Source organism: Paramisgurnus dabryanus, chromosome 19 (genome assembly GCF_030506205.2).
Source record: "Paramisgurnus dabryanus chromosome 19, PD_genome_1.1, whole genome shotgun sequence".
NCBI lineage: Eukaryota > Metazoa > Chordata > Actinopteri > Cypriniformes > Cobitidae > Paramisgurnus > Paramisgurnus dabryanus.
Window position 1 is genome coordinate 16,858,156 of NC_133355.1, and position 26,134 is coordinate 16,884,289.

At 36.8% G+C, this 26,134-nt stretch overlaps 2 protein-coding genes across 2 annotated transcripts; one reads left to right on the forward strand and one right to left on the reverse strand.

Annotated features, from left to right (window-relative positions):
- Window positions 1–7,213: 7,213 nt before the first annotated feature.
- Window positions 7,214–9,004, forward strand: bet1 (Bet1 golgi vesicular membrane trafficking protein). The gene is made up of 4 exons (XM_065291934.1): window positions 7,214–7,375; window positions 7,769–7,878; window positions 8,128–8,184; window positions 8,281–9,004. Exons 1-4 carry the CDS (start codon window positions 7,357–7,359, stop codon window positions 8,434–8,436), a joined length of 342 nt encoding a protein of 113 aa, XP_065148006.1. The 5' UTR covers window positions 7,214–7,356; the 3' UTR covers window positions 8,437–9,004.
- A 212-nt stretch (window positions 9,005–9,216) lies between these two features.
- LOC135781436 (zgc:85777) lies at window positions 9,217–25,839 on the reverse strand. Its single transcript, XM_065291921.1, has 9 exons — window positions 25,599–25,839; window positions 20,772–20,892; window positions 13,994–14,123; window positions 12,247–12,353; window positions 11,069–11,236; window positions 10,802–10,975; window positions 10,212–10,373; window positions 9,783–9,933; window positions 9,217–9,588 (listed from the first exon to the last, which is right to left on the reverse strand). Exons 1-9 carry the CDS (start codon window positions 25,812–25,814, stop codon window positions 9,498–9,500), a joined length of 1,320 nt encoding a protein of 439 aa, XP_065147993.1. The 5' UTR covers window positions 25,815–25,839; the 3' UTR covers window positions 9,217–9,497.
- Window positions 25,840–26,134: the final 295 nt, after the last annotated feature.

Below are 26,134 nucleotides of genomic sequence, written 5' to 3' on the forward strand. Positions count from 1 at the left end.
TATTTTGAGGATACGGTGTACATTTTAGGACATCCTCAGATGTCAGAGTCAGGTGTCAGACATCAGATGAAAAGGCATCAGGTCTCAGAAAAAACAAGGTCAAGTTTACGAAATTGCACAGTCATTTCTCAGACATCAGATGAAAAGGAGTCAGGTATCAGAAAAAACGCTATCAGAAAAAAACGGAGTCAGACGAAAAGTTCTCAGATGAAAAGTTATCAGAGTCAGGTATCAGACATCAGATGAAAAGGAGTCAGGTATCAGAAAAAACGCTGTCAGAAAAAACGGAGTCAGACGAAAAGTTCTCAGATGAAAAGTTATCAGAGTCAGGTATCAGACATCAGATGAAAAAAGTCAGGTCTCAGAAAAAACGCTATCAGAAAAAACGGAGTCAGACGAAAAGTTCTCAGATGAAAAGTTCTCAGATGAAAAGTTATCAGAGTCAGGTATCAGATATCAGAAGAAAAGGAGTCAGGTCTCGCACAACAAAGCATCGGACAAAACGGCATCAGAAGATTTTACACGTGGCCCACCCCTTCACATGACATCACTATCGCAAACTTACCGGAGATCAAAAAAGACTTATGAGGGCACTTTTGTTTCTTTAACTGTGTATTTAATTGTAGCCTTGACATAAATTATTGTTGTTCCCTTTCTCACTAGTATAACAATGATTTATTTAAACACGATTTTACACATGATCACGCCTTTTTGCGTACCGCCACTATAAAGATATTGATATGTTTTTCTTTATTAATCCCTGTATAACGTGAGGGCCGGCACCACGGGGGGCACTATCCCGCCCCCTCAGATCACCATTAATGTTGAATGGGATTTTAATGATAAAATGTGTTATTTAAAAATCACATTTGCGTAGTGTTTTGTCTTCCTATAGTGAATAATAAGCTAAAACAGCAATATTTTAGTTAAGGATGGTATGTGAAAGCAAACATGAAGGCTACGAACATTCCATAATTTCAAAGTTGTATATTGCAATGCCAATGACTAATTTCACCATGGACATTCAAAAATGGATTAAAAAGAAAGAAACTACAGCAACTGCGGTCCGTGTACTTTTGCGTCCATTCATTTTTCCTTTATAAACCATGATATGAAAAATAAAATATAAACGGTTGTTGTTTTTTTAAAATGCAATATTAAATTTCAAAATTTAAATTCAAACTGTATTTAGAACATCATACCCCCCCCAAAAAAAAACAAATACTGATGTATTTTCATATTTTTTTATGATTTTTGCACCTTTATTATAAATTTAAAACTAAAATTAAAAAACGCGAAAATTTGCTATTTCACATTCAGACTTCTTTGGCAGTGATCGCAGTGCTTTGCTTCATGCATGTAAACATCATCATTCTACACATTTTGTAAATTTCTTTAAGTTTTGTCAAATTATGTTAACACAGCAAGCAAAAACCGAGTATTTTACAATTGAAAAGCAAATAATTTGAATTTTTTTTTTCAGTTTTACAAAAATGCTAATTTTGGTTCTTGTAATTTATTTACTTTACTTACACAGTTTTGCTGTTTCACATTAAGGCTTCTTCTGGCTGTGAATTCGCAGAGCGCGGCTTTATGCACGTGAACATTCTATTCATTATGATTTGTAAATTTATGTGATTCTGGTCCTCTGGCCCAGTGTCTGCCTTTCTTACTCATTTAGACTATTTTAAAACGCGTAGATTATAACTGGCAAGACTGAACATCTACAAAGTTTGAAACTATAAATGTTGATTTGTGATAATGGGCTCTATCTTACACCCAGCGCAATGCAGCGCAATGCGCGACGCAAGTGTCTTTTGCTAGTTTCCACCATGCACAATTATAATTTTCACGTTTAGCGCCGCGTTGTTTAAATAGCAAATGCATTTGCGCCCCCTTTTGCGCCCATGGGCGTTCTGGTCTGAAAACGAGGTGTGTTCAGGCGCATTGTTGGTGCGTTGCTATTTTGTGGCAACTAAAATAGACTACGCCACTGACCAACAAAAACCTGGTCTAAAGTCTAAAGTCAATGGCGCAATGTTTTTTTGTTATTTAAAGAGCGCATTAGTAATATGCGCCTAAACGGGACGACAACGCGGGTTTGCTTAACAGATACATGAATGCGCAGCAGCACAAAAACGCTTTTAAATATGAAAGATTTAAGGATTGAACGTGAAAGATTATTATTGAGTCTCTTGGACATAAATGAGGACTAATTATGAGACGTTAGAAGGCACAAAGAGCTGCTTCACCTGCAGCCTGGTAAGTAAATAAATGCTTTGCTTTAAACAAATGCATCTGTTTTTAAATGTTTTTAATGCTACCTCACGGATTTATTGTATATGATGACTCTGTACCTGTGGATATGGTGAGATGAGAAACATTTTTAAGTAATGCTTAAAAAAACTGACGCTGTTCAAGTAACAAGTGCTGAACCTTGCGGAGACTTTGCGGTTTGTAAATTCTTTATCTCCTAACAACGTAACAAATAAAGTATTGGTAACACTTTATTTTACGACCCGCAAAGTACCGCGTAATTAAACCGAATTTACAGCGTACCTATTTGTAACAACAGGGTAGGTAACCTGTAGGTATAAGGGAATAATATTGTAAGTTTGGGGTAATAAGGGGGTAAGAATATGAAGAATTATAAATTATTTATACTCTAAGTATTTTATAACAACAGGGTACCTATTGTAATATTACGTGGTATGTATGACTTAGTCAAGTCTATGGGGAAATTATGTTTTATTTATTTTTTATTGTGAATTTTTCATATTGACTACTGAATGTTGTATACAGTCAATGTCTACGAGCCACATCGGCAAATAAATATAACAGCATATCACTTTTATTTTAGTAGCCTATATTACTTGCTTTTAATAACAAAAGTCAAGCTGATTTAATGTGGTTATCTTTTTTTTAAGGTAAGTACAATAAAAATAGCAACTTATTCCCTATTTACCAGGAAACTCCTACATTTGCGGACATATTTGAAGTGGTGCTTTGCAATTTATTTACTGTAAACACAAGTATTTTAGCCAAATATAATTTATGCAATGGCAAACCAGAATGAAACAACAGCAGATATCAGCTCCCGCTAAAGCAAAAGATGACTACATGCGTAGACTACTGCGCAGGTGTAGAGCGCGCGGTCGTCTGCAGGAGGTTTGCTGGAACGCGATCCTGAGGTGAAATTTCTTTAAGAGGTTTTAAAAACGTTCTACACTGTGGAGTACTGCTGCGAGTGATGTTAGCAGGTTCCGCATGCTGGATAAGGTGACTGGTTTTGTTAATACATGACTCACGCATTTCAAACAATGTTTTTCAAGAAAGTTGCTAGCTAACGGTAGCCGGTTAGCTAGCACATAAGTAAGCCTAAAGTTATTAACGTAACTGGCTCAGAAAACACAGTGAAGAAACATTTACTGAAGGCTTTCATTTATGTTTTTTATATGTAATGCAGAACAGCATTTGTGAGACGACATCAACTCATCATCCGAGTGGACAAGAACACCAACAGAGGAAGCCAAGCCGCAAAAACAATGAAAAATTGTCATGACTTTTTATTTTAAATAAAAGTTATGTGATAATAAACATTAAGTGTTGGCTTAATTATAGTGTTTTAAAGATGTTTTGAAATAAGTTGTTTTAAAATAAAAATAACAATATTCTGTATGTTTATGGTATTTACCCTATAACATTTTTTAACAAGAGGTGAACAAAGCACCACTTTAGTTTACAGCCCGCAAATATGAGAGTTACCTGGTACATACACAGAACAAGCGGGGAATAAGCCCCACTTCAATTTACAGCCCGCAAATATAAGAGTTACCTGGTAACTCCTCTATACATATACAGATCAAAGAGGTACAAGTTGCTATTATCTTTATTGTGTGTTATATTTTATTTGCCGACGTGGCTTGTAGACATCAACTGTAGGCTATACAAAACACTTCATCAGGTAAGTAGCAAATATGAAAAAAAAACCTATTACACATAGACCATATTACCCATAGACGTAAGTCATACATACCACGTAATATTACAATAGGTACCCTGTAGTTATGAAATACTTAGAGAATAATTTTCCATATATTCTTACCCCCTTATTACCCCAAACTTAAAATATTATTCCCTTATAACTACAAGTACGTACTGTAGAGGTACTCTGTTGTTACAAATAGGTACGCTGTAAATTCGGTTTAATTACGCGGTACTTTGCGGGTCGTAAAATAAAGTGTTACCAAAGTATTTTTACAGTACAAACCTTTTCTTACATACCTGTAAATTATTTTTTGATGATATATTGGATAGCCATTTAAAGCAATTAAAAGCCTGCTTTTTAACTTCCATGACTAAATGAAAACTGGTTTTAAAGGTTTTAATGAAAAAAATAACAATTTCAATACAAGTGTTAAACAACACAATTATTTAACATTAATCTTAAATTGGGGATCTTCTTCCTCCGCTTACTTTTTCAGTTTCAACTGAGGGGTTCTACCTTTAACGGCTATTTTTAATTAACAAGCAGTCGGTGTTCATGCCAATTTGATTGTTTTAGATAGAGCCTGATTTGTGAAAATCATGTATTTAAATAACAAACTACTTTTTTACTGTTTCAGGCGGACGTCTGTCTTTTTTTATACTGCATAATCTCTCTATTTTCGCACAGTCCTTCCCGTTCACTTTGAACATTTCTCGTTGTGAATGAATGTTGATTTGCGTTTAAATACCTGTGTCCATAACTTGTTGCGATGACAGATGCGCACAGGCTGAATCTAAAACTAGTCAATTGTTTCTGGTTTCTGACTGCAACACTGCATGTTCATTGAAAATAGCCGTTAATTATAAAACGTGTATCTGTCTTCCGCATTCACCGGCTTCCCAGCAAGCAATTTTGGCTAAAACAAGGCAAAATTTAGGTTGTCAGTGAAAGTTTAATAGTGTGACGGGTCTCTTGCTTCCCCGCTATGGCCGGCCAGTGGGTGGAGCTGTACCGCTACATCATCTGCACCTGTGGCTCGTTATCTTTCATTATTTAAGTTTGGGGTTGATTGTGTTTGGAGAGAGATCTCTGCTTGGGTTTCGTTTGGTTAATTTGTGTTTAGTAACTTCTTTATTTTGTAAGTATTGGTTTGCTATTTTTGTGGTTTCAAATACATTTGTTCCCTTTAAATTGTCAAAAAGCCTTATCGAGTTCAGTTTAATTATTACATTCTTTAAATAAAAGATTAATTATTACTTTGGGTTTCACTGCGTCCTCCTTTTTTGTCATGACTTGAGCCGGTTGTGACAATAGTCTAATAGCCCAAAAATAGACGATGCGTATGTTTACAACATGTAAAAGAAATTAAAGCAAACACCTTGAACACCTGTTGCTTACTTGATGGAATACAGTACTTCTCCAAGTTACTTTGGCAAAAGCGGCATGTAACCAAATTCAAGGTTATTTAGGGTAGAAGTGTGTTCCTATTGCATATAGCCGGACCATCTCGTTGTTTGCTTGCTGTGTTAACATAATTTGACAAAACTTGAAGAAATTTACAAAATGTGTAGAATGATGATGTTTACATGCATGAAGCAAAGCACTGCGATCACTGCCATAGAAGTCTGAATGTGAAAATAGCTAATAATCGCGTTTTTTATTTTAGTTTTAAATTTATAATAAAGGTGCAAAAATCATAAAAAAATATGAAAATACATCAGTATTTGTTTTTTTTGGGGGGGGGTATGATGTTCTAAATACAGTTTGAATTAAAATTTTGAAATTTAATATTGCATTTTAAAAATACAACAACCGTTTATATTTTATTTTTCATATCATGGTTTATAAAGGAAAAATGAATGGACGCAAAAGAACACGGAATGTCCATGGTGAAATTAGTCATTGGCATTGCAATACACAACTTTGAAATTATGAAATGTTCGTAGCCTTCATGTTTGCTTTCACATACCATCCTTAACTAAAATATTGCTGTTTTAGCTTATTATTCACTATAGGAAGACAAAACACTACGCAAATGTGATTTTTAAATGGCACATTTTATCATTAAAATCCCATTCAACATAAATGGTGATCTGAGGGGGCGGGATAGTGCCGGATAGTGCCCCCCGTGGCGCCGGTCCTCACGTTATACAGGGATTAATAAAGAAAAACATATCAATATCTTTAGTGGCGGTACGCGAAAGGGCGTGATTATGTGTAAAATCGTGTTTAAATAAATCATTGTTATACAGAGGCTAGTGAGAAAGGGAACAACAACAATTTATGTCAAGGCTACAATTAAATACACAGTTAAAGAAACAAAAGTGCCCTCATAAGTCTTTTTTGATCTCCGGTAAGTTTGCAATAGTGATGTCATGTGAAGGGGTGGGCCACGTGTAAAATCTTCTGATGCCGTTTTGTCCGATGCTTTGTTGTGCGAGACCTGACTCCTTTTCTTCTGATGTCTGATACCTGACTGTGATAACTTTTCATCTGAGAACTTTTCATCAGAGAACTTTTCGTCTGACTCCGTTTTTTCTGATAGCGTTTTTTCTGAGACCTGACTTTTTTCATTTGATGTCTGATACCTGACTCTGATAACTTTTCATCTGATAACTTTTCGTCTGACTCCGTTTTTTCTGACAGCGTTTTTTCTGAGACCTGACTTTTTTCTTCTGATGTCTGATACCTGACTGTGATAACTTTTCATCTGAGAACTTTTCATCTGAGAACTTTTCGTCTGACTCCGTTTTTTCTGACAGCGTTTTTTCTGATACCTGACTCCTTTTCATCTGATGTCTGAGAAATGACTGTGCAATTTCGTAAACTTGACATCGTTTTTTCTGAGACCTGATGCCTTTTCATCTGATGTCTGACACCTGACTCTGACATCTGAGGATTTCCTAAAATGTACACCGTATGAGGAATGTTTGTAACCAACCCAAACATGACCCCCACTGACTTCCACAGTAGGATAAAATAATACTATGGAAGTGAATGGTTTGCTTACAAACATTCCTCAAAATATCTTCCTCGTGTTAATCAAAATAAAGAAATGTATACAGGTTTGTATCAACATGAGAGTGAGAAAATGATGAGAGAATTTTAATTTTTGGGTGAACTATCCCTTTAAGACATCGCTACCTGTAGATAAAACTCACTGCCAAAAACTTCATTTCCCAACAACCAATTCTAACTTCGAGTTTCGTTTTCTCTTCTGCGGCTTCCGTAGGATGACGTGGCATTTGTGGTGACAGAAGCGAAAGTACAGCGACTTCAACAAAAAGGAAACGCAGGCATTTCTTCAGAAACAAACAAAACTTGGTCGTGTATCATAACTGTATAGCTGTACATTTTCTCGGTCGATAATGAGGCGAGCAGGTTTGGGTAAGCACAATTCTATGATAATATACGAGAAAGCTAATGCTAACCACGTTGATATAAGTGATATTTTTCGGTGGGTGATATTAAACTTCACTTTGAATGATAAATGGCCAGTTGTAGCAAATCTTTTAGGTTAAGTATTTATTTTTATTACTAAGAGTTGTTAATACTTGTCAGTTTAAAACTCTGCTAATTAACGTTAGCCATCTACAGTGTTTACTTAAGAAAATCACTTAGATAAGCGTTTCATACTTGTACAATCCTCTTAATAAAAGAATGACAGTCTGGTTTGAGACACAATCCATAATTGTCTGACATATTGTCTCTGTGTTAAGCCTATACCATATTAAAGTATTTAAATTGAGAATGTAAATTATGTTTATTGTTGTTGTATAGGTGAAGGGGTCCATCCGGGAAATTATGTTGCGAGTGGATACAGTGTGTATGAGGAGGAAAATGAACATCTACAGGAGGGGCTGAAAGCTAAAGTTCACGCCCTTAAACACGTAAGTATGACAGAAGTTAGGTGTGTTCGCCCTGCAGCGTCACAAGAAAAATTCGAGAAATTTTACAAAATATTACGAATCCGCTCTTGCGGTAATTTGATGTCATCGCATAGAGCCTCGAGCCTGTCAGTTCTTGCTGCGCTCCGTATAGTCGAACACACCATATTATTTTGCCACTGATGCAGATATTTTTAAGTTTAAATATTTAGCTACATGCAATGCCTCAACATTGTTATATCGATCTTTCAGCTTTCAATTGACATTGGAAATGAAGTCAAGTACCAGAATAAAGTGCTGGGTGAAATGGTAAGTGCAGTTGATGGTGTACAAAAACAAGTTTCTCTTTCATTTCTTTAAACCTTCCTTGAATAGCTTTTAAGATTTTGTTCGTCTCTCTTTAAGGACTCGGACTTCGATTCGACTGGAGGTCTGTTGGGCTCCACCATTGGTAGATTAAAGTTTCTCTCCAGAGGAAGCCAAACTAAGGTGTACTGCTACATGCTGCTCTTCGCCCTGTTTGTTTTCGTCGTTCTGTATTGGGTGATTAAACTGAGGTGATGGCGGGACTAATGAGACCCAGGACTTTCATATGTGAAGATCTTTCTTATGTGCCATGTTCATTTGAACTGGAGGATGTGAAGTTTACGACAGATGTCTGAGGATGCTTTCCATTGGATAAGAAACTTCTGTTGAATGACAGTGTGCAATACATGCACCATAAGTCCATCATAACCCACCCAAATTAGTGCCCCCCACTGCAGGAAAAGTAAATGTTTAAGTAACAACATGCCTAAAAGTTGTTTAGACGAGTTTCTGTATGCAGATTTAGTTTATATCAATGGTTGAGATTAAAAAACCACTAACTATAAATTTGATTTAATTGATATACTATAAGGAAGCATATTCTCATTAGAGTAACTTAATTTTTTAGACGTAAGAGAACAATGATCCATGCTTGGAAATTGTGGTGAATGGCACTAAATACAGTGCTAACAAACATGGACACATAAGCTTTTATGTAAATGAATATTTTCTGTGTAGTTTTCATACCTGTTCGATTGTAAAACATGTATGAAAGATTATGTGCAATTAAATTATAGCATAATAAACAATATCAGTATTTACACACCAGACTTCTACGTACTTCAGATGTGTCTTGCATACATTTACAATTCTTATTCAAACTCCTCTGATCTCTAAAGTAGAATAATGCGAAAAAAGTTTATTTTTTATTTACTTTTAAAGGGAATATTTGCATAAAATTTCCTTAAGTTGTCAAACATGTTGAGTCCTATTATCATTAAAAGATAATTTGTGATTTTCATGAATAACCAATGCTTGTACAGAAGGATGAAAACTATTTAATGTTTCTCATGCATATTAACAAAACTAGTCATGTACAACTATTATCATAATTTACATATTCTATTTTACAATTTACATATAGCCCCACCCCCACTAGTTTCCATTAACAGACTTCATTACGGCAACAATATATAATGTTTGAAGGTATATCTAAATACTTGTGACAAGCTGATGGATTTAATTTGAAATTTTATGTTTGTTTAAGTGCACTTTGTTTTCACAATGAATTAATACCACAATAATTATTAGCAAGCTTATTTCCGGGGTAGTGTGTCCATGTATTTGCAAATGATTGACAGCATAACCTCATCAGCTCCTGCACCAATGGACATTAACCTGGCATCCCTGTTAACACAAATTGTGACATCATCAAACAGTCAATCAAATCAGAATTAAATGTACATGCACCAAGATGGTGGTCTTTCGGACCTGTTGCATTTATGTCATGTCACTAGATGTCACTGGAACGCTTGGAGTGCTTATAAAAGATTAAGGGCATTGGATGCAAACTCTTCCCAGTTCAGATGAGATAAACTGACCTGTAGAACCTGCTGACTAGGACGTCACTGGTAAAGCCCATTCCACCCCAATACTGGAGGCAGCTATCACCAAGCTCCCGGGCCAGTCGTCCTGCCTTCAGCTTGGCCATTGATGCCAACTTAGTGACATCATTTCCCTTAATGTACAGAGCTGAAACGAATATGTGAAACATGTTAAATGTGTCCGTTTCACTTTCAGTTTAGTTGTGTCGTGCTTTCTGGATTTTTTTTATTTCACGTCTTGACAGAGGAAGCAAGTTTCAGGCAAAATGGAATTGCCGCAAGCCAGTGTTCACACTACTTCATTCCATAATTGATTTGGATAAACTATGAGACTTTGGGTTGCCAAATCCAAACCCATGAAATTGCATAGCTTCCTATCACGGATAACTGGCATTTCAAATCGTACTGAAATACGGTTGGACTCACCTGTGGCACGATGCAATAAGGAGCGCAACAACTCGATTTCGGTCTCCAGTTCAGCCAGTCTGAAGTGAACTACCTGGTGGTACAGAACTGCCTTATTAAAAATCTTCCTCTGTCTGGTATAATTAATGGTTTCTTGGACAACCTTCTCCATCGTCGTTAGGACTTGAAAAAATAAGAGCACAAGTACGGAAACATCAAGGCATGGTTCCAGTCTTTTATATCAAAGAAAAACATTCCAATGTGTTTTTCAAGAAATTATATGATAGAGGAAATTGTTCCAGTCCTGACAGGAAGAGGGTAAAAATGTTTGCCAGGGATGTCAAATGATGTCTCCCGAACTAGCAGGGAAATGGCCAGATAAGTTTGTTCAAAATAATTGCAGTGATTTGTAGAAACACACACTTAAACATGGCCTGAAGTTTGATTTAAAGATAAACAGACTTTTGGCCTGAGTAAAGTGCGATTTGGCTTCAAAATAACCAGACACTGATGACATTCCCACACAGACGTCATGCCCTCGCCAATCTCCAAACTTCATAGAAGCGTTTGACGTGGTATTGAATGTGTGGGAGGTGGAAAAGATTACTTACTATTGGCCACGCCCCAAAGTCGCTCCTCTTGGAACTGGAGCATCTGGTACGTGAAGCCCATTCCCTCCTGCCCTATGATATTTTTGTAGGGCACACGCACATCGTCGAAAAACACCTCAGCCGTGTCCGAGGACCGCATGCCAATTTTATCTATTTTCCGTGCGATATGAACTCCTGAAAAGGTGTGGTCTGTGTTAGAATATACAAATTCCCACTTTTTAAATGTTCACAAAGTTCTGAGTTTTTTGAGCTGACATGCAAGCTTACCGGGCAGATTCATGGGCAAGCAAATCAGGGATTTGTTCTTGTGTGGAGGGTCATTACTGGTGTTGGCGAGGAGGCACATCCAGTCTGCTTGGGTACCATTGGTGGTCCACATCTTTCCCCCATTGATGATGAGATCATCTCCTTTGCGAACAGCTTTCGTCTTTATGCCTAGAAAAGACAGTATTTTTAGTCTTTAAAAAACCTAAATATGTTGCATAAGGTCATACAGTATTTTTATTTAGCCCCAAAGCAAATTTCGCAACTTCTCCTTTTTAAAAGTGCATCTGTCTCTTCAAAGAAATGAAATATAATATAATATAATATAATATATAAATAAATAAATAAATATATTAATTATATATATATATATATATATATATAATTATTATCAGTGGTGTATAAAGACCTTGAGAAACAAACCTTTATGTTTTTATTACATTTCAGTGAACAGTTTTTATTTACATACACTGCAGGTCCCTAAAATCGAGACAGCTAGTGGACCTTTTAAGGGGACATATCAAGAAAATCTGACTTTTTCCATGTTAAAGTGCTATAATTGGGTCCTCGATGCTTGTATTAACCTAGAAAATGTGAAAAAGATCAACCCAGTAAATTACTTTTGGTAATTCTCTGCAAGCATGTGAAAAAATAGGTCATTGAAATTTGGCTCCCCTTGTGATGTCAGAAGAGGATAATACCGCCCCATAATCTGCACTATCCAACCATAGCTATTTAGTGCAGAGATCAGCTCTTTTGCATTTAAAATTGAACATTTTTGCTCACACATACAAAGTAGCGATTTTAACATGTTATAATAAATTATCTATATGGTATTTCAAGCTAAAACTAAGCTAAAACTGGGGACACCAAATATTTATTTGACATTTTTTCAAGTCTTGTGAAATGTCCCCTTTAATAGAGCACTAGAGTACAGTAGTATGACTAATATTACTTTATTCAACTTCATATGCAAAATGTAACACATTGATGAAAACTGTATCTGTAAGCATCTCTATGTATTTCCTTTAAACATCCTCTTCCAAAATGCTTTTAAGGGTCGAAAAGCAATTAAGTTAAGATCTGCCACTTGACTATGTTTACATCCTGTTTAAAACACACCCACAAGCCAAGTAAAGGATGTTAAAGTTAAATATCTTCCCTTCCAGTTAAAGACTTACTTGCAACATCAGAGCCGGCCCCCGTCTCGCTCACACCGAGACAGACCACCACGTCTCCCATTACGGTTGGAAGTAGAAACTCTTTCTTGAGTTCTTCTGATCCAAATCTACAATAATGCAAAGGTCACGGTCACATCATCACAGTTTTTCTGCAGTCATTTTATGGGTGTCATAGCAACTATAATCGCATCAGCGGAAAGCTCACGAGACAGCATTGGTTATAAAAGAGATTTACATTTTATTACAAGCCAAAGGCAAGTTCAGGCAAAATAGTATGCAGAGCATAAACACAAAGACACAAACTCCTGTATAATCCCTCATTTCAGAATTCAAATTGCTATGGAATGCTTGCAACGAATATTCAAAGAACAAAGGGCGTGAAGCGACATGACTTTATAAAGGTTAAATCTACCATCTAATCTACTTTCTATAGTAAACAAATGGCAACACTATATGTTTCTGTCATCGCAATCATTTTTCAGTTGGAAAATGAGGCAACAACACTTCTGGAAAAACAGAGACGCTGCGTCCCAATTCACCTGCCCAATAGTACAGTATGCACCATTTTTGTTATAGGAAAGTATATATATTTCAGTGCATAGAAAAAGAGTGTGCAATTTCTGGGACATACTAATGGAAGCAAGCATTGTAAGTGATATTGTATTTGTTAACAATAACACACAATAAAATAGTGTGCAGCAGGGATGACATATTTTTGTAGGCCAACCCCGGAAATTAGCGGCACACTGGTTCCCTTACTAAAAAGCTCATGAATTTAGTTTTTTCCCAAAGATTTAAGCTCTGTGTTTAACAAAAGTTTGTGACACTTACACGTTTTGTCCATTTTCACAGATGAACACAACGGATCGCCACAAGAGAGCGTAAGTTCATTTTCAGATTTTGATTCGTTCATGGGGGCACATGAATAAAAAAAATAACGACCCACACAGACACATTTTTTTTTTTTGTAAAGAACACAGCAATATTCTATTAAAAAATAAAAATTGTGAGTTTTGATTTCATGGGGACTTTAAACTACTATAGTATTAACTATGTGTACATCCCAATTCAGAGTCTGGATCCTTTTAAGGCCGCGGACTTTGAAGCCAAGGCTCGGTTTTTGAAGGCTAAAGCCTCTGAAGTCAACAAAGCAAACTAAAATGAGACAGATTAGCCTACGGGGGGAGTTGCTTCACTCGCTCCCCCCCCACTACGCTTGTCAGCAGGACACCACAGCTGACACATATCAGACTTTTAAAAATAAATATGGAGCCAGATTTTTTATTTTATTTAAAAAATATGACACATTGATGCAGATTAAACTATCCAACAGTATGTAAAATTCCCCAACCTTAGAAATATACAAAAGCAAAACGCAACACGCACAATATTGCAGCAATAATATTAATTTGCAAAACTAAAACCTCATTTAAAATAGTAAAACAGTGACAAGGGCATTTAATTTGCAAAATATACACTTTTATATAACTACAGTTCTGAATGCTTATTTCAAAATACCCAGACGTCACAAGTGCGCCTTGAATCTTGGGATAGCCAAGGCTGTGAAGGATACACATCTATGGATCCTTGGTTTTTAGGGGGAAAAAAGGCCACATTTGGAGGCTTGCATGTGAAGGAGCCTTCGAATTGGGACAGCCTTCGTAGCGGCCCAGTGACGTTTTTGGTCTTCAAATACGGCCTTGAAAGGCCGCAGCCCCTAAATTGTGATGCACCCTACAAACTATACCTTGCCAATGCAGGTGTGGCCATGTCACTCTGAACTCCGATGGCCATGGGAATTCCTCCACAGTTGATGTTCCCCAGTTCTTCAGCAACAGCCAAACTGTAGCTGAAGTCCAGCCCCAAACCTCCATATTCTGCCATCAATGAAAACAACAACCGGTCAATGTACAGTATAGTTAATACATCATCTGGATGCTACAACTTTATGAGAAGGAAATAGTTAATTCTAAAGGCAAAGAATAGTTAGCGTTAGCCAAAACTAAATGTCCTAATGTCTATAGGTGATGAATCATGCAAAAATGGGAGTCATCTACTTTTTTTTGACATACATTACTCTTAAAACTACAGTAAGATGACCCTATGTGGTTCTGCTTATACATATAGCAGATGCAGGTAATCTCACACGATCTGTCTCTCTTTTTACTTTAGCTGACATATGTCCTTCTTTTTGTTAATGCAGTACACAGCACAACAACTCAAGCTGTATTTCATAGTTTGAATTCATAACAGAGACTTATAGACAGATTTACCTGTACATACATTAGTGTCTGTTCAACTGCTGTTTAAAAGCAATATCACACTTGCAGTTGGGATTATAGAAAATGCATGCAGCCAACAAGGCAATATAGGGCCACAGTCTTGCTCATGTGATATTTCTTTAACAAAAGCATCAGTCATGCATTTATTCATGCCGTGCCGTTTTTCTTCAGGTAACAAAATATTACAGAACCACAAACTGGTAAAAACAACACTTATTTCCCCCAGTACTAGTTCTGGGATGGTTATAGACGAATCTGGACAATCAAAATAAGGAAGGGAGGAGCCAGGCAGCAGAGGAAACAGATCCAGCTGCACACAAAGAAATGTAGACTTTAACCTCATGTAGTGAGAATAGAGAGGCAGATGACTCTTAATAAAATCATTATCATGAGTCCAACAAATCTGTTACTTTGTCATATAAACTTAACTGAAGATTTCTCAATGTTTACAAAAATGCTTAACTAACCCTGTTTCAGTCATAGTCTCAAATGTCTCAACCAATGCGGGCTGACATCTCAAATGTACTATACTTCAAATGATTTACTCTGACCTTTATATTAAAACACTGTAATCAATTACCAAACAGTTTCATATAGCAATGAACACTAGGTTATGAAGCTGGAAAAATTAACTGAAAAATATCGTTTAGCTGTTTTATGTCAGCAAGCATATCTGAGCATTAGGGAGGAGATGTCAACCAAAAGAACATTTCCTTTTTGTCATTATTTGCAGTGTAATCTCTTACTTTAATGTTTAAGCACAGTACATTTAATCGTTGCATGGAAGTGAAATGAGAGGTATTCTAGGAGGCCATGCGCCCCCACATATTTTCGGACTTAAATCAGAGGACCGGATGGTTTGGATGGAAATGGAGCATCATGTCTTATCTGTACTGAGGTTGGCAGTGTTGTAAAAACACGCAATCTGGATTAACGCCAATGTTTTGTAAGATGGATTCGTTTCAGCCAAGTTGTGAAAGCGGGTGAGGAGGGAGAGGTTGTTATGGGAACCAGCAAAATGAGGTCTGAACGTTCCTTCAATCATGCAAATAATCAGATGCAAGCCTAATATTGTTCCAAAATTTTTCATAGCACTATACTGTACTGTATCTCTGCACTTTCAACTAGGGCTGGGCAAATTTTTTTTTTTTTCGATTAAACGTTTTTTAAAACGTGGTCAATTAAAAATCGATTCTCAAAGAATCCCAAGAATCGATTTTTTTTTATGAAATAACCTGATCCTGTTTGATCAAGGAATGCGACTGTTTTGACTTTTTTCAGCATTTTCATCTTGCATCAAAATTTAATTGTATTTAACATAATTGTATGCATTTGAAAATTAGAGATGGGTTCTGTTTTAATGTACCCAAGTGTACCTAAAATAAAAAAGTGTAATATACAGGTTGGCGGCTCTTAATTTCTTTTTATTAATTACCCACTTTTAAACGTGTGTTCACTGTTTTTTTTTATAAATAAAGATTTTTTTAAAATCAATATTCATTGAGTTGAATCGAGAATAGAGTATAAAAATCGGTCCGAGAATGGGAATCGAATCGATCCGATAGCTTATGAATCAAAATTGAATCAATCCGGAACATCTGAATCGATACCCAACCCTATTTTCAACTATATCTTGCTACCTTTTAACTTAACCACTGATGAGGATTTTTAATCACACATATCAAAATGGTTAAAAAAGCTCTCAAATCTCCAAAGCGTGCACAAGAAGAGAGATAAAAATGAGAAACGCTATTAGGCTTAGCCTACAGTAATCAATCAACCTCGATAGATCTGACGTTATTGTTTAAAGACTTGAGGAGTATCAAGCGCAGCATATATTACCTGAGGTAAGGCAATGCCCCGGCCGGGTACTAATCTTCTGTCTAAGATGCTGTAAATCCAGGCTGCTTATGCAGAGGTGTCACAGTGTCAGCATTCTTTAATCCGAGGGCCTCTCTCTCCTCTTACCTACAGATTTATAAAGCTGTTTTCCCCGTTGCCTTTACCTGCCTAGCAATGTTCCCTGCATTGTATTCCTAAATTCCTAACAAATTGTAAGCGTGTTTAAGAATGAATAATGATAGTTTGCCCTAGATTTGTATTGTAATTTGTAGATGAGGCAACAATTTATCATAAAGGCAATAACATCTATAGTACATCAATGAAGTGCTTAATAGTTCATATTCAGTTTATTGCATACTCTATAAATGTAAATTAAATAAATATAATGCATTAGCTAACATAAAATAACATGAAATAACAATAAACAATATGGTTTTATTAGCATTTATTAAAAAGTTTGTTGATGTTAGTTAATGCCAATACAAATGTTTAAGTTAATTCACTGTGCATTGATTATTTTCGCTGTAGAAATACTGTTCACTAAAAAAATGCTAGGTTATTTACAACCCAGCGCTGGGTCAAAAAGGGACAAACTCAACTCAATGAGTTGTAATTTAACCAATTACCTGGCTTAGATTACTTTCATCTAATTATGACAAACTAAATACTGTATCATTGGAAAGGTCTAAGGGGCTGGACACACCAAAACTTTTAAACGCGGCTGAAAACGCCTTGAGGACGCCGAATGCCAGCTGTTTTTCAGCTAAGTGCCCGCTTTCTTCAGCTGAGCGCTTTGGTAGCTGTGATACTTCAGCTGCGAGCCGGTTGGTTGCTGTGGTAATGTCCCGCCCCTCCTCCACTGTGATTGGGCGGCCGTGTGAGAACTGACATTGACGAGCGGAGCTTTTCTCCCAAAGTTGAATCTCTTTCAACTCTCGACGCTCAGCGCCGAGCGCAAAAAAACCGCAGAGTGCCAGTTTTCAGCGCGGAAAAAACCCGCTAGCTGCTGGCTTATTTGAAAAACGCCAAGCTTCCATTGGAAACAATTGAAAACATGCGCCGGCCGCGGGCGTAAAAGTTTTGGTGTACACAACCCCTTAGAGTCTAGAATATTTCAACATAGTACATAAAATAAATTAGGTAGGGAGAGTAAATGCTTAATTTACGAAAAGAGTGTGCCTCAAAACATTTTTATTGTGGGGTTAAACATTTTCATTTTTATAATTTTATGTATACAATATATACTTTTTTTGCATCATTTTATTTATTAAAGTAAATGTACACTGCTATAACAATTTTTTATTTGAATATTTTCATGTTCAGACTTCTTAAGAGTGTTTTCTTTTAGGGCACACTCACATTATCCAAACCAAACCAAATCAAACCATGCCCAAGCGCGATTGTCACCCCTTCCTACTCCCCCAGGTGCATGCACTCACATCATCAAGATCTCGTCATTAAGATGCGATTGTTTTGAAAAAAAGCAGGAAGTAAAATGCTCTCTTTAACACTGGAACCCACCGTAATGATAAGTCTGTGTTTTTTTGGAGAAGTTTGGTGCGTGATTACAGAGAGCCCTCTCACATGTCATCAAATTGCTTAGGTGATCTGTCAGGTGTGCAGCTCGGACATTCACGTAACCCCGTTGCTAGCAGCAAAAGGTTTTTACGGAGGCAGATGAAGGTGAGTGGTCTCGCAACTGACGTATTCACCTTTTGAATCGATTGCGCTCACACCACAGCCTTCTGCGCCTGAGCCCAAGTGATCTGCGCTCCGGCCCACCTCTGCAACCCAGCCGCGGCGCGATTAACCAATCCGCGCCCGGGCGTGGAACAGAGCGATCACACTAGTCAAACAAACCGGGCTTTGGGGGTCAAACGCGCCCGAGCGCGGTTTGGTTTGGATAGTGTGAGTGCGCCATTATCCCAACCAAACCAAACCAAGCCCCAGCGCGATTGTCACCCCTCCCTACTCCCCCAGATGCACGCACTCACACTGTACTTGTATCGATCCGAGTCCGGGCGCGCTTTCGTCATTAAGATGCGATTGTTTTGAAAAAGCAGGAAGTAAAGCGCTCTCTTAACACTGGAACCCACCGTAATGATAAGTCTGTTTTTTTTATTCGGAGTCGTTTGGTGCGCGATTACAGACAGCCCTCTCACATGTCATCATATTGCTTAGTTCATCTGTCACGTGCGCAGCTCGGACATTCACGTAACCCCGCGGCGCACATCAAAAGGTTTTTACGGAGGCAGATGAAGGTGAGTGGTCGCGCAACTGACGTCTTCACCTTTTGAATCACGCTCAGGCGCGAATGCGCTCACACCACAGCCTTCCGCGCCTGAGCCCAAGTGAACCGCGCTCTGGCCCACCTCTGCAACCCGGCCGCGGCGCGAATAACCAATCCGCGCTCGGGCGTGGAACAGAGCGATCACACTAGTCAAACAAACCAGGCTTTGGGGGTCAAACACGCCCGAGCGCGGTTTGGTTGGGATAGTGTGAGTGCGCCCTTAAACAAGACTAAGGGTGTTTTCACTCTCAGAGCAGTTCAGGGTGTAGCCTATATGTGAACAAACCAAGTGATCTCAGACCCCCCTAAATGGACCCAAAAGTGAACCAAACTCAGACCACGTCCGGAGGTGGTCTGAGTACAGTTCGCTTTTGGGTTCTTTTGTGGTTCGATTTCTTTTTTATATGTGAAATCAATGAGTTCCCGGTCCACTTTGCGTGTTGTTTTGACATTGTATTAAAATCAACTGCGGCACAAAAAACTGGGGTCTAAGTTCTTATGAAGTTGTGATGTGAATAAAGGTGTTTTCACATTTAGTTCGTTTGATCCCACCAAATGCTCTCAGAGCAGTTCAGGGTGTATATGTGACCAAACAAAGTGATCTCAGACCCCCCTTAAAGGACCCAAAAGCGAACCGAACTCAGACCACGTCTGGAGAGGGTCTGAGTACGATTCGCTTTTGGTTTCTTTTTTTGGTTTGATTTCTTTTTGATATGTGAAATCAATGAGGTGATGTGAACAAGAAAGGGTCTGAGATCACTTCAGTTCTGAAGAGGACTAAAAAAAGAAATGGGTCCTCTTTTGAGTCTACTATATTGTGAACACCAAAAGGACTGGTCACATTCGGCTACTTCCTTTTCTGGATCACTTTAAGTGAACTGGGTTTGGTTCTTTTAAAATGAACTATGTGAAAATACCCTAAGAAAGAGTCTGAGATCACTTCAGTTGAAGAGGACCAAAAAAGAAGAGGTCCAAAAAAAGAAGAGGTCACATTCGGCTAGTTCCTTTTCTGGTTCACTTTAAGTGAACTGGGTTTGATTCTTTTAAAATGAACTATATGTGAAAACACCCTAAGTTTAGGCTTCTTGACCAAAAAAATTAGTAATTTAAAGGGGTACATAACATTTCCACCCCCCCACACACATACACACACACACACATACACACACTTTAAAAGCGCTACGCCAGGTAAGGGGTTAACATGCTGGGTTGTGTTTTTTGGGGTCAAATGTAAACATTTCTTTTGGGTTCATTTAAATCAACTTTTTGGGTTCATCCCTTTTTGACCCAACGCCGGTTTGAAAATAACCCAACATTTTTTAGAGTGTGTTAATTCATGTTAGCTAAAGCATTAACTTATGTTAACAAATATAACCTTACTTTAGAGTGTCAACATATAAATATTAGAAATATGTAGGGTATGTATTTATGCATAGACATATAACACATACGATTACATGTTTTGTACATATTTATTATCATGATCTGCATGATGCTTGTTTCCTCCAGCACTAAATGCAGCAGTCACTTCTGTAATTAGTTTGCAATTACTTTGTTTACTTGAGAGTGTTTGTCTATTAATGAGTTGCTCTGCACACTGCACTGGATGCTAACTCATGTTTGATGTTAAGCTTCAGCTGCTCAATAAATGTTGTGAGCCGATAAGGCCAATCCTTTTTCATAGTGCGCTCAGACTTGCCTTAGCACATCTTTCCACCGCCGTATCTGAGAACTTAAACTCAATGGCTTTCACCATGATGAGGCTCTGGCTGAATAAACAGCATATAATTAGAAAAGCGGCTGTTTAATTCTAATCGGTTTTCATTATTACTTTTAGATAGCTGGGTGTAGCACTTTCAGCTTTGCATATTCTTTGAAAGATCCAAGTCTCCTTTTAACAAGGTCCACAATCATTTTCAGTCCAATTTTAAGCTGGAAAACATGCTGATATTGCTTCTATTATATAGTATATTGCACAGCAAACTATACTGGACCCATAAGCAAACTCAGTCGTTTCTCTGCCCACATGGGAATACTACAAAAATGTAAACATCAACTCTTTTACTTATGTCTTTGATTTATGTAAACTTCACTTAGCAAAGTCTTCTTACCCACAGGCTTGTTGACTCCCAGAAATCCTGCACTGCCCAGGATCTTGAAGATCTTGTGTGCAGGAAACTGGCCCTCTTCTTCCCATTTGTCTACATAAGGGTTTATCTCTTGATCAATGATCTGTAACACATTGAAATATACAGAAGAATCTTATGCAATGCATTACTCAGTTAATTTAATCAAATCAAATCCAAATGTTATCTGTAATAAGTAAGTAGTATGTTTATAATATAGTATGTTTATAATGAACACCCTGCTATTTTGCAAGTTCTCCCACTTAGAAATCATTGAGGGGTCTGAAATTGTCATTGTAGGTGCATGTCCACTGTGAGAAACATAACATAAAAAAATGACAATGTATGATTTTTTTAACTATTTATTTATATGATACAAAATAAATATTTGAACACTTGTCTATCAGGAATTCTGACCCTAAAAGACCTGTTAGTCTGCCTTTAAAATGTCCACCTCCACTCCATTTATTATCCTAAATTGTTTAAGGTCGTTAGCTGCATAAAGACACCTGTCCACCCCATACAATCAGTAAGAATTCAACTACTAACATGGCCAAGACCAAAGAGCTGTCCAAAGGCACTAGAGACAACATTGTACACCTCCACAAGGCTGGAAGGGGCTACGGGGAAATTGCCAAGCAGCTTGGTGAAAAAAGGTCCTTAGAAAATGGAAGAAGCTAAACATGACTGTCAATCTCCCTCGGACTGGGGCTCCATGCAAGATCTCACCTTGTGGGGTCTCAATGATCATAAGAAAGGCGAGAAATCATCCCAGAACTACATGGGAGGAGATGGTCAGTGACTTGAAAAGAGCTGGGACCACCGTTTCCAAGGTTACTGTTGGTAATACACTAAGACGTCATGGTTTAAAATCATGCATGGCACGGAAGGTTCCCCTGCTTAAACCAGCACATGTCCAGGCCCGTCGAGGGGCACGCAAGCTGCTGCGTCGCCAAATTAAGAAGGCTTTTTTCGCACATACTAATAGTTGTAAAGTTTTCTGAACTTTAACCAAGCTAAGACAAAACTCGCTTTTAAATCAGTGACATGTGCGCTGCTGAAGCGATGTAGTTTGACACGCCATTTGCTTAGTACAAACATATTTCTTCAGAAAGACGAGAAAGAGATGCAACAACAGTTAAGGTCTAATAGAAAGTAAAGGGCGTCAAGACCTTAAAACAGACTGCATGGTCATCACATCATAGCACCTGTCATATTTAAATTATCTTTATCTAGAGCTCCGTCTCTTATAGGTATTTATCATGCCTGTAGGTTTGTGCATATATTCATACCTGTTTATTTTACATATTGCATATTTTTACAGTAATGTATGCATAAATAAATACCAAATGCATTGGAAAAATGAAATGGATTTTTGGTCATCCCGCCCACCCCTATAATAACATTATGCTTGCAATTCTAAAGAAATTTAGTAAACCAGGACATTGTGAATAAAACTTGTAGGTGGTTGAAACTACAGTGACAAAGAGGATGTTTAAAAAAAAGAAAAGGAAAAAAAAACTTAAAATGTGACACAGTCTAAAGGTTTGGCCTATACTATCTATCCAAGTCAAACAAACTGAGGAACTAGATAAATTTTATAGAGGCAAACATGTCATATGTAAAATAAATCATTAAAGAGAAGCAATAATACTATATGTTGGAACAATGGTCTAGCGGTTGCCACATGTGCTCTGACACACAGAGCTATGTTCATGTGGGCAATGTAAGTTCGAGTCTGACCCACATCATTTCCCAAACCATTTCACCTCTTCTCTCCTCATCATATCCTACCCTCTCCTATTTTTAAAGTGACCAAAAATAAAATACGCTAAAACCGTAAAGCTATATAGAGTATAATAGCAATACAATCGGTTCCTTCCTTGAAGCTGGGACTAGCCAGACAATTTCCTTCCGAGTCACTTTAGGGCTTCTGTGTAATAATCACATAACCTCATCAAATGCACTTTCAAAATGAAATATGTTATTTAGGAAAATAATCAGGCTGCCCTTTTTTACCCAATAAATGCAAAATATTGCAAATGTGCATATGGCAGTATGGATAACTCACTTCAAAATATATAAAAAAAAGTTATGTATAGATAAAGTTTTAGGTCGATGCAGATAGAGAGACTAGCAAAATATAGAGTCTCATGCTTTTTCCAAGAAATAATGTAAACGTGTATGTTAGTTCTTTATTTTTCCAGCTTTAAAATATATTATTTTTCCAATAATATATCGTTTAATTTAATAATCTCTCGCATTTTTCTTCATTATTGTGCAGCCGTACAGGACAATATGCCTTTCAAATAACTGCAATTAAGAATTAAGAATTGACCCTGTAAAGCCCACTTATTGTACCACATTTGGATCTTAAAATCTAATGCTGTAATTACAAGTATTACTAGTCATTACAAATTATGCAGAGAATAAAATGCCAATTTCTTTTTCCAACAACAAACTGAAAAACAAACCAACTAATGTTGTTGATTCAAGCATGATTGTTTTTATTTCTTAATTTAACAAACGCTATGTATGGGCATTTAACTTTTCTTGCAGTGGAAATGACTAATCGTAAATATAATATGGCGTACAAAATCATTTCAGTAGTATGAGCCCTGAAAAGTAAAAAAACAATGTTGCTAAGGAATGACTACTGCGCTTTCCTCAAAAACATGCAGACAATCTAATAGCCAACAAAAACATTTTGACTCAAACCAAGTGTGTACAGAACAAACAGCTACCAAAAACTAAAGGAAGATAACTAAAGGAAGACACACAGAAAAATTGCATCACACTTGCGTAGTATGAATTTAGTCAGCCAGAACCCAAAAGACAGTAAGTGTGATAAAAGGAAGGGTGTTCCTGTTCCCACTGTCAGGTTCCCAAATCATAATAAAGGTTAGCAAAATATTCCAGAAAACTCATGCCGTGCAAAGATGAGAATTGTTTGGTGGGGTCCAGAACTCTTATGATTTTTCAACACATTATGCACATGGGAACCCTGCACATTGAATTCAACAGAATGGTAGTAAAGTAAAGCGACATTTCCTGGAAGTGGTCATTCTAACTAATGTATGACAAATACATTAAAGACAGAAGTGTTATGTAATATGTAGTTACATCCAGTGATGTAAAAAGATATTCATTGTTATTTTAACCTTACAACCATGTTAAGCAATATTGATTTTCAATGGGTTATACAATTATTCATGCCATTAAAATGTGTAATAAGATGGCATGCTCCTCCTAACTTGTTTTTGCTGTCTCACACTGCTGAGATCTTTTAATAAAATACACTCCCTGAGCTCTACACTGGGGCATTGTTCTCATTATCCGTTTCTTTTTTCTGTTTTCCCTTACTCATACCAACCTATTTCTATACACCTAAAGCAACTGGGAATTGGAGAATGCAACTTCCTTTCCCATATTCCGCAACCCTTCCTAGTCCATATAGTTTGGAAACAAATACCAGAACGATTCAATTAATGGCACATTTGACTTATTAAACAATTAAACTTAACCTTGCAAACTTAGGGGTGGTTTCCCGGACAGGGATTAGACTATTCCGAGACTAAAATAAATGTAAGAGCTGTCCAAACTGACAACAACTTACATCTTAAAATACATCAAGGCCCTTCGTTTTGCATCAAAATGCACACAAGTAATCTTTTTAGTAAGACATGTTTGTAAAAACTAGTTATATTTCCTAAAAAAACTAAGGCCTAGCCCTGGTTTAAGCTAATCCCTGTCCAGAAAACTTCCTCATAAACTCTCAAATATTAAACTGTTTTTGAAATGCTGCAGCCAATGAATACTCTCAGATCCAGACCATGTTATTTTTCCAAAACTGCATAATACAATATTAAACTACACTTTTGATCTTTACACTCTCACCCATCTTGCTAAGATTCTTATATAAAAATTCTTGTTATGATGATAACATCAAGCATTAAGAATAACAAATTTTGTGAAACAAAATTGTTAACTGGTATTAACGTAACTTTTTTTATTATGTGTACTATAAAGAGAAAAGTAAATTTACGTATTTCGTCAAATAAAATCTGATAATGACAAATTAAAAAAGTGAAATCGGATATTAATGATGTTATTTAGGGCTGTCAAAAAAATTAATCACGATTAATCGCATACAAAATAAAAGTTTGTTTTGCATAATATATTTGTGTGTAACACACACACAATTTTTTATTTATGTATTTTTTATTTATTTATAATATAAAACATATTCAAATCTAAATAAATATATACATGTGAATGTTTCTTAAATACATTCATTCATGTGTGTATATTTATATTTACAGAATAATTATGCACACACATATATTATGCAAAAACAAACTTTATTTTGTATGCGATTAATTGTGAATAATCTTTTGACAGCTCTAGTTATTATGCTACTAGTTTGCTAATTCTGTTCATGGCCTCTGTGTTGAGTGAACTCGAGTCACGTGACAGTGTGAGCTTCCGGGAAGGGTCAAAACAAAACGTTTCAAATCTGTAAGTTATACATTTTAAATAAAAACGCTTCTATAAGAGATTTGCATTTAATCCGTTTATGTTGCCCATATATTGATAAACTAAATTTACACAGACAACATCTAACTAACTGGACAACTTATAACTTACGTGACCTTTTACCTACATACTTTTGCAGAAATAGAGTTCACATGCACATTTAGGGCAGTTTGATTTTCACAAAGCAATTAACTTAAACATCAATCACGATACAGAATTGCATTACGAAATATATTAAAGGTACAAAACAATAGCCCGCGATAATATATAAGTTACCTTTCTCAAAGATGCTTTTAATGCAAAATGCTCCGGTGTGTAGAGAACATGGTCGATTGTTTCAGAAGAGACACTTTCTTTCGGACTGGAAGACGCTTTTTCCGACGAATACCGTTTATTGGAGACAACAGTTGTCTTTACTAAATTACGATTCACAATTAAACCGAACCGTAGGACTCTTTCTCGTAGTGCTAATGCCATGTTTACTGACTGCATGCAGAAGTGTTGGCATGCGCATGCGCGTTAGTCATTAAATGATATGTTCAAGCTGAAAGGGATAGTTCACCCAAAAATGAGAATTCTGTCATAATTTACTCACTCTCATGTTGTTACAAACCTGTATTGTTTTCTTTGTTCTGATGGAGACAAATTAAAATATTTTGAGAAATGTTTGTAGGCTAACTAATCCGTTCATGAGCCCCATTCACTTCCATAGTATTTTTTCTGCTATGGAAGTGAATGGGGCTCATGATCAGTTTGGTTACAAATATTTCTCAAAATATATTCTTTCATGTTTATCAGAACAAAGCAATTAT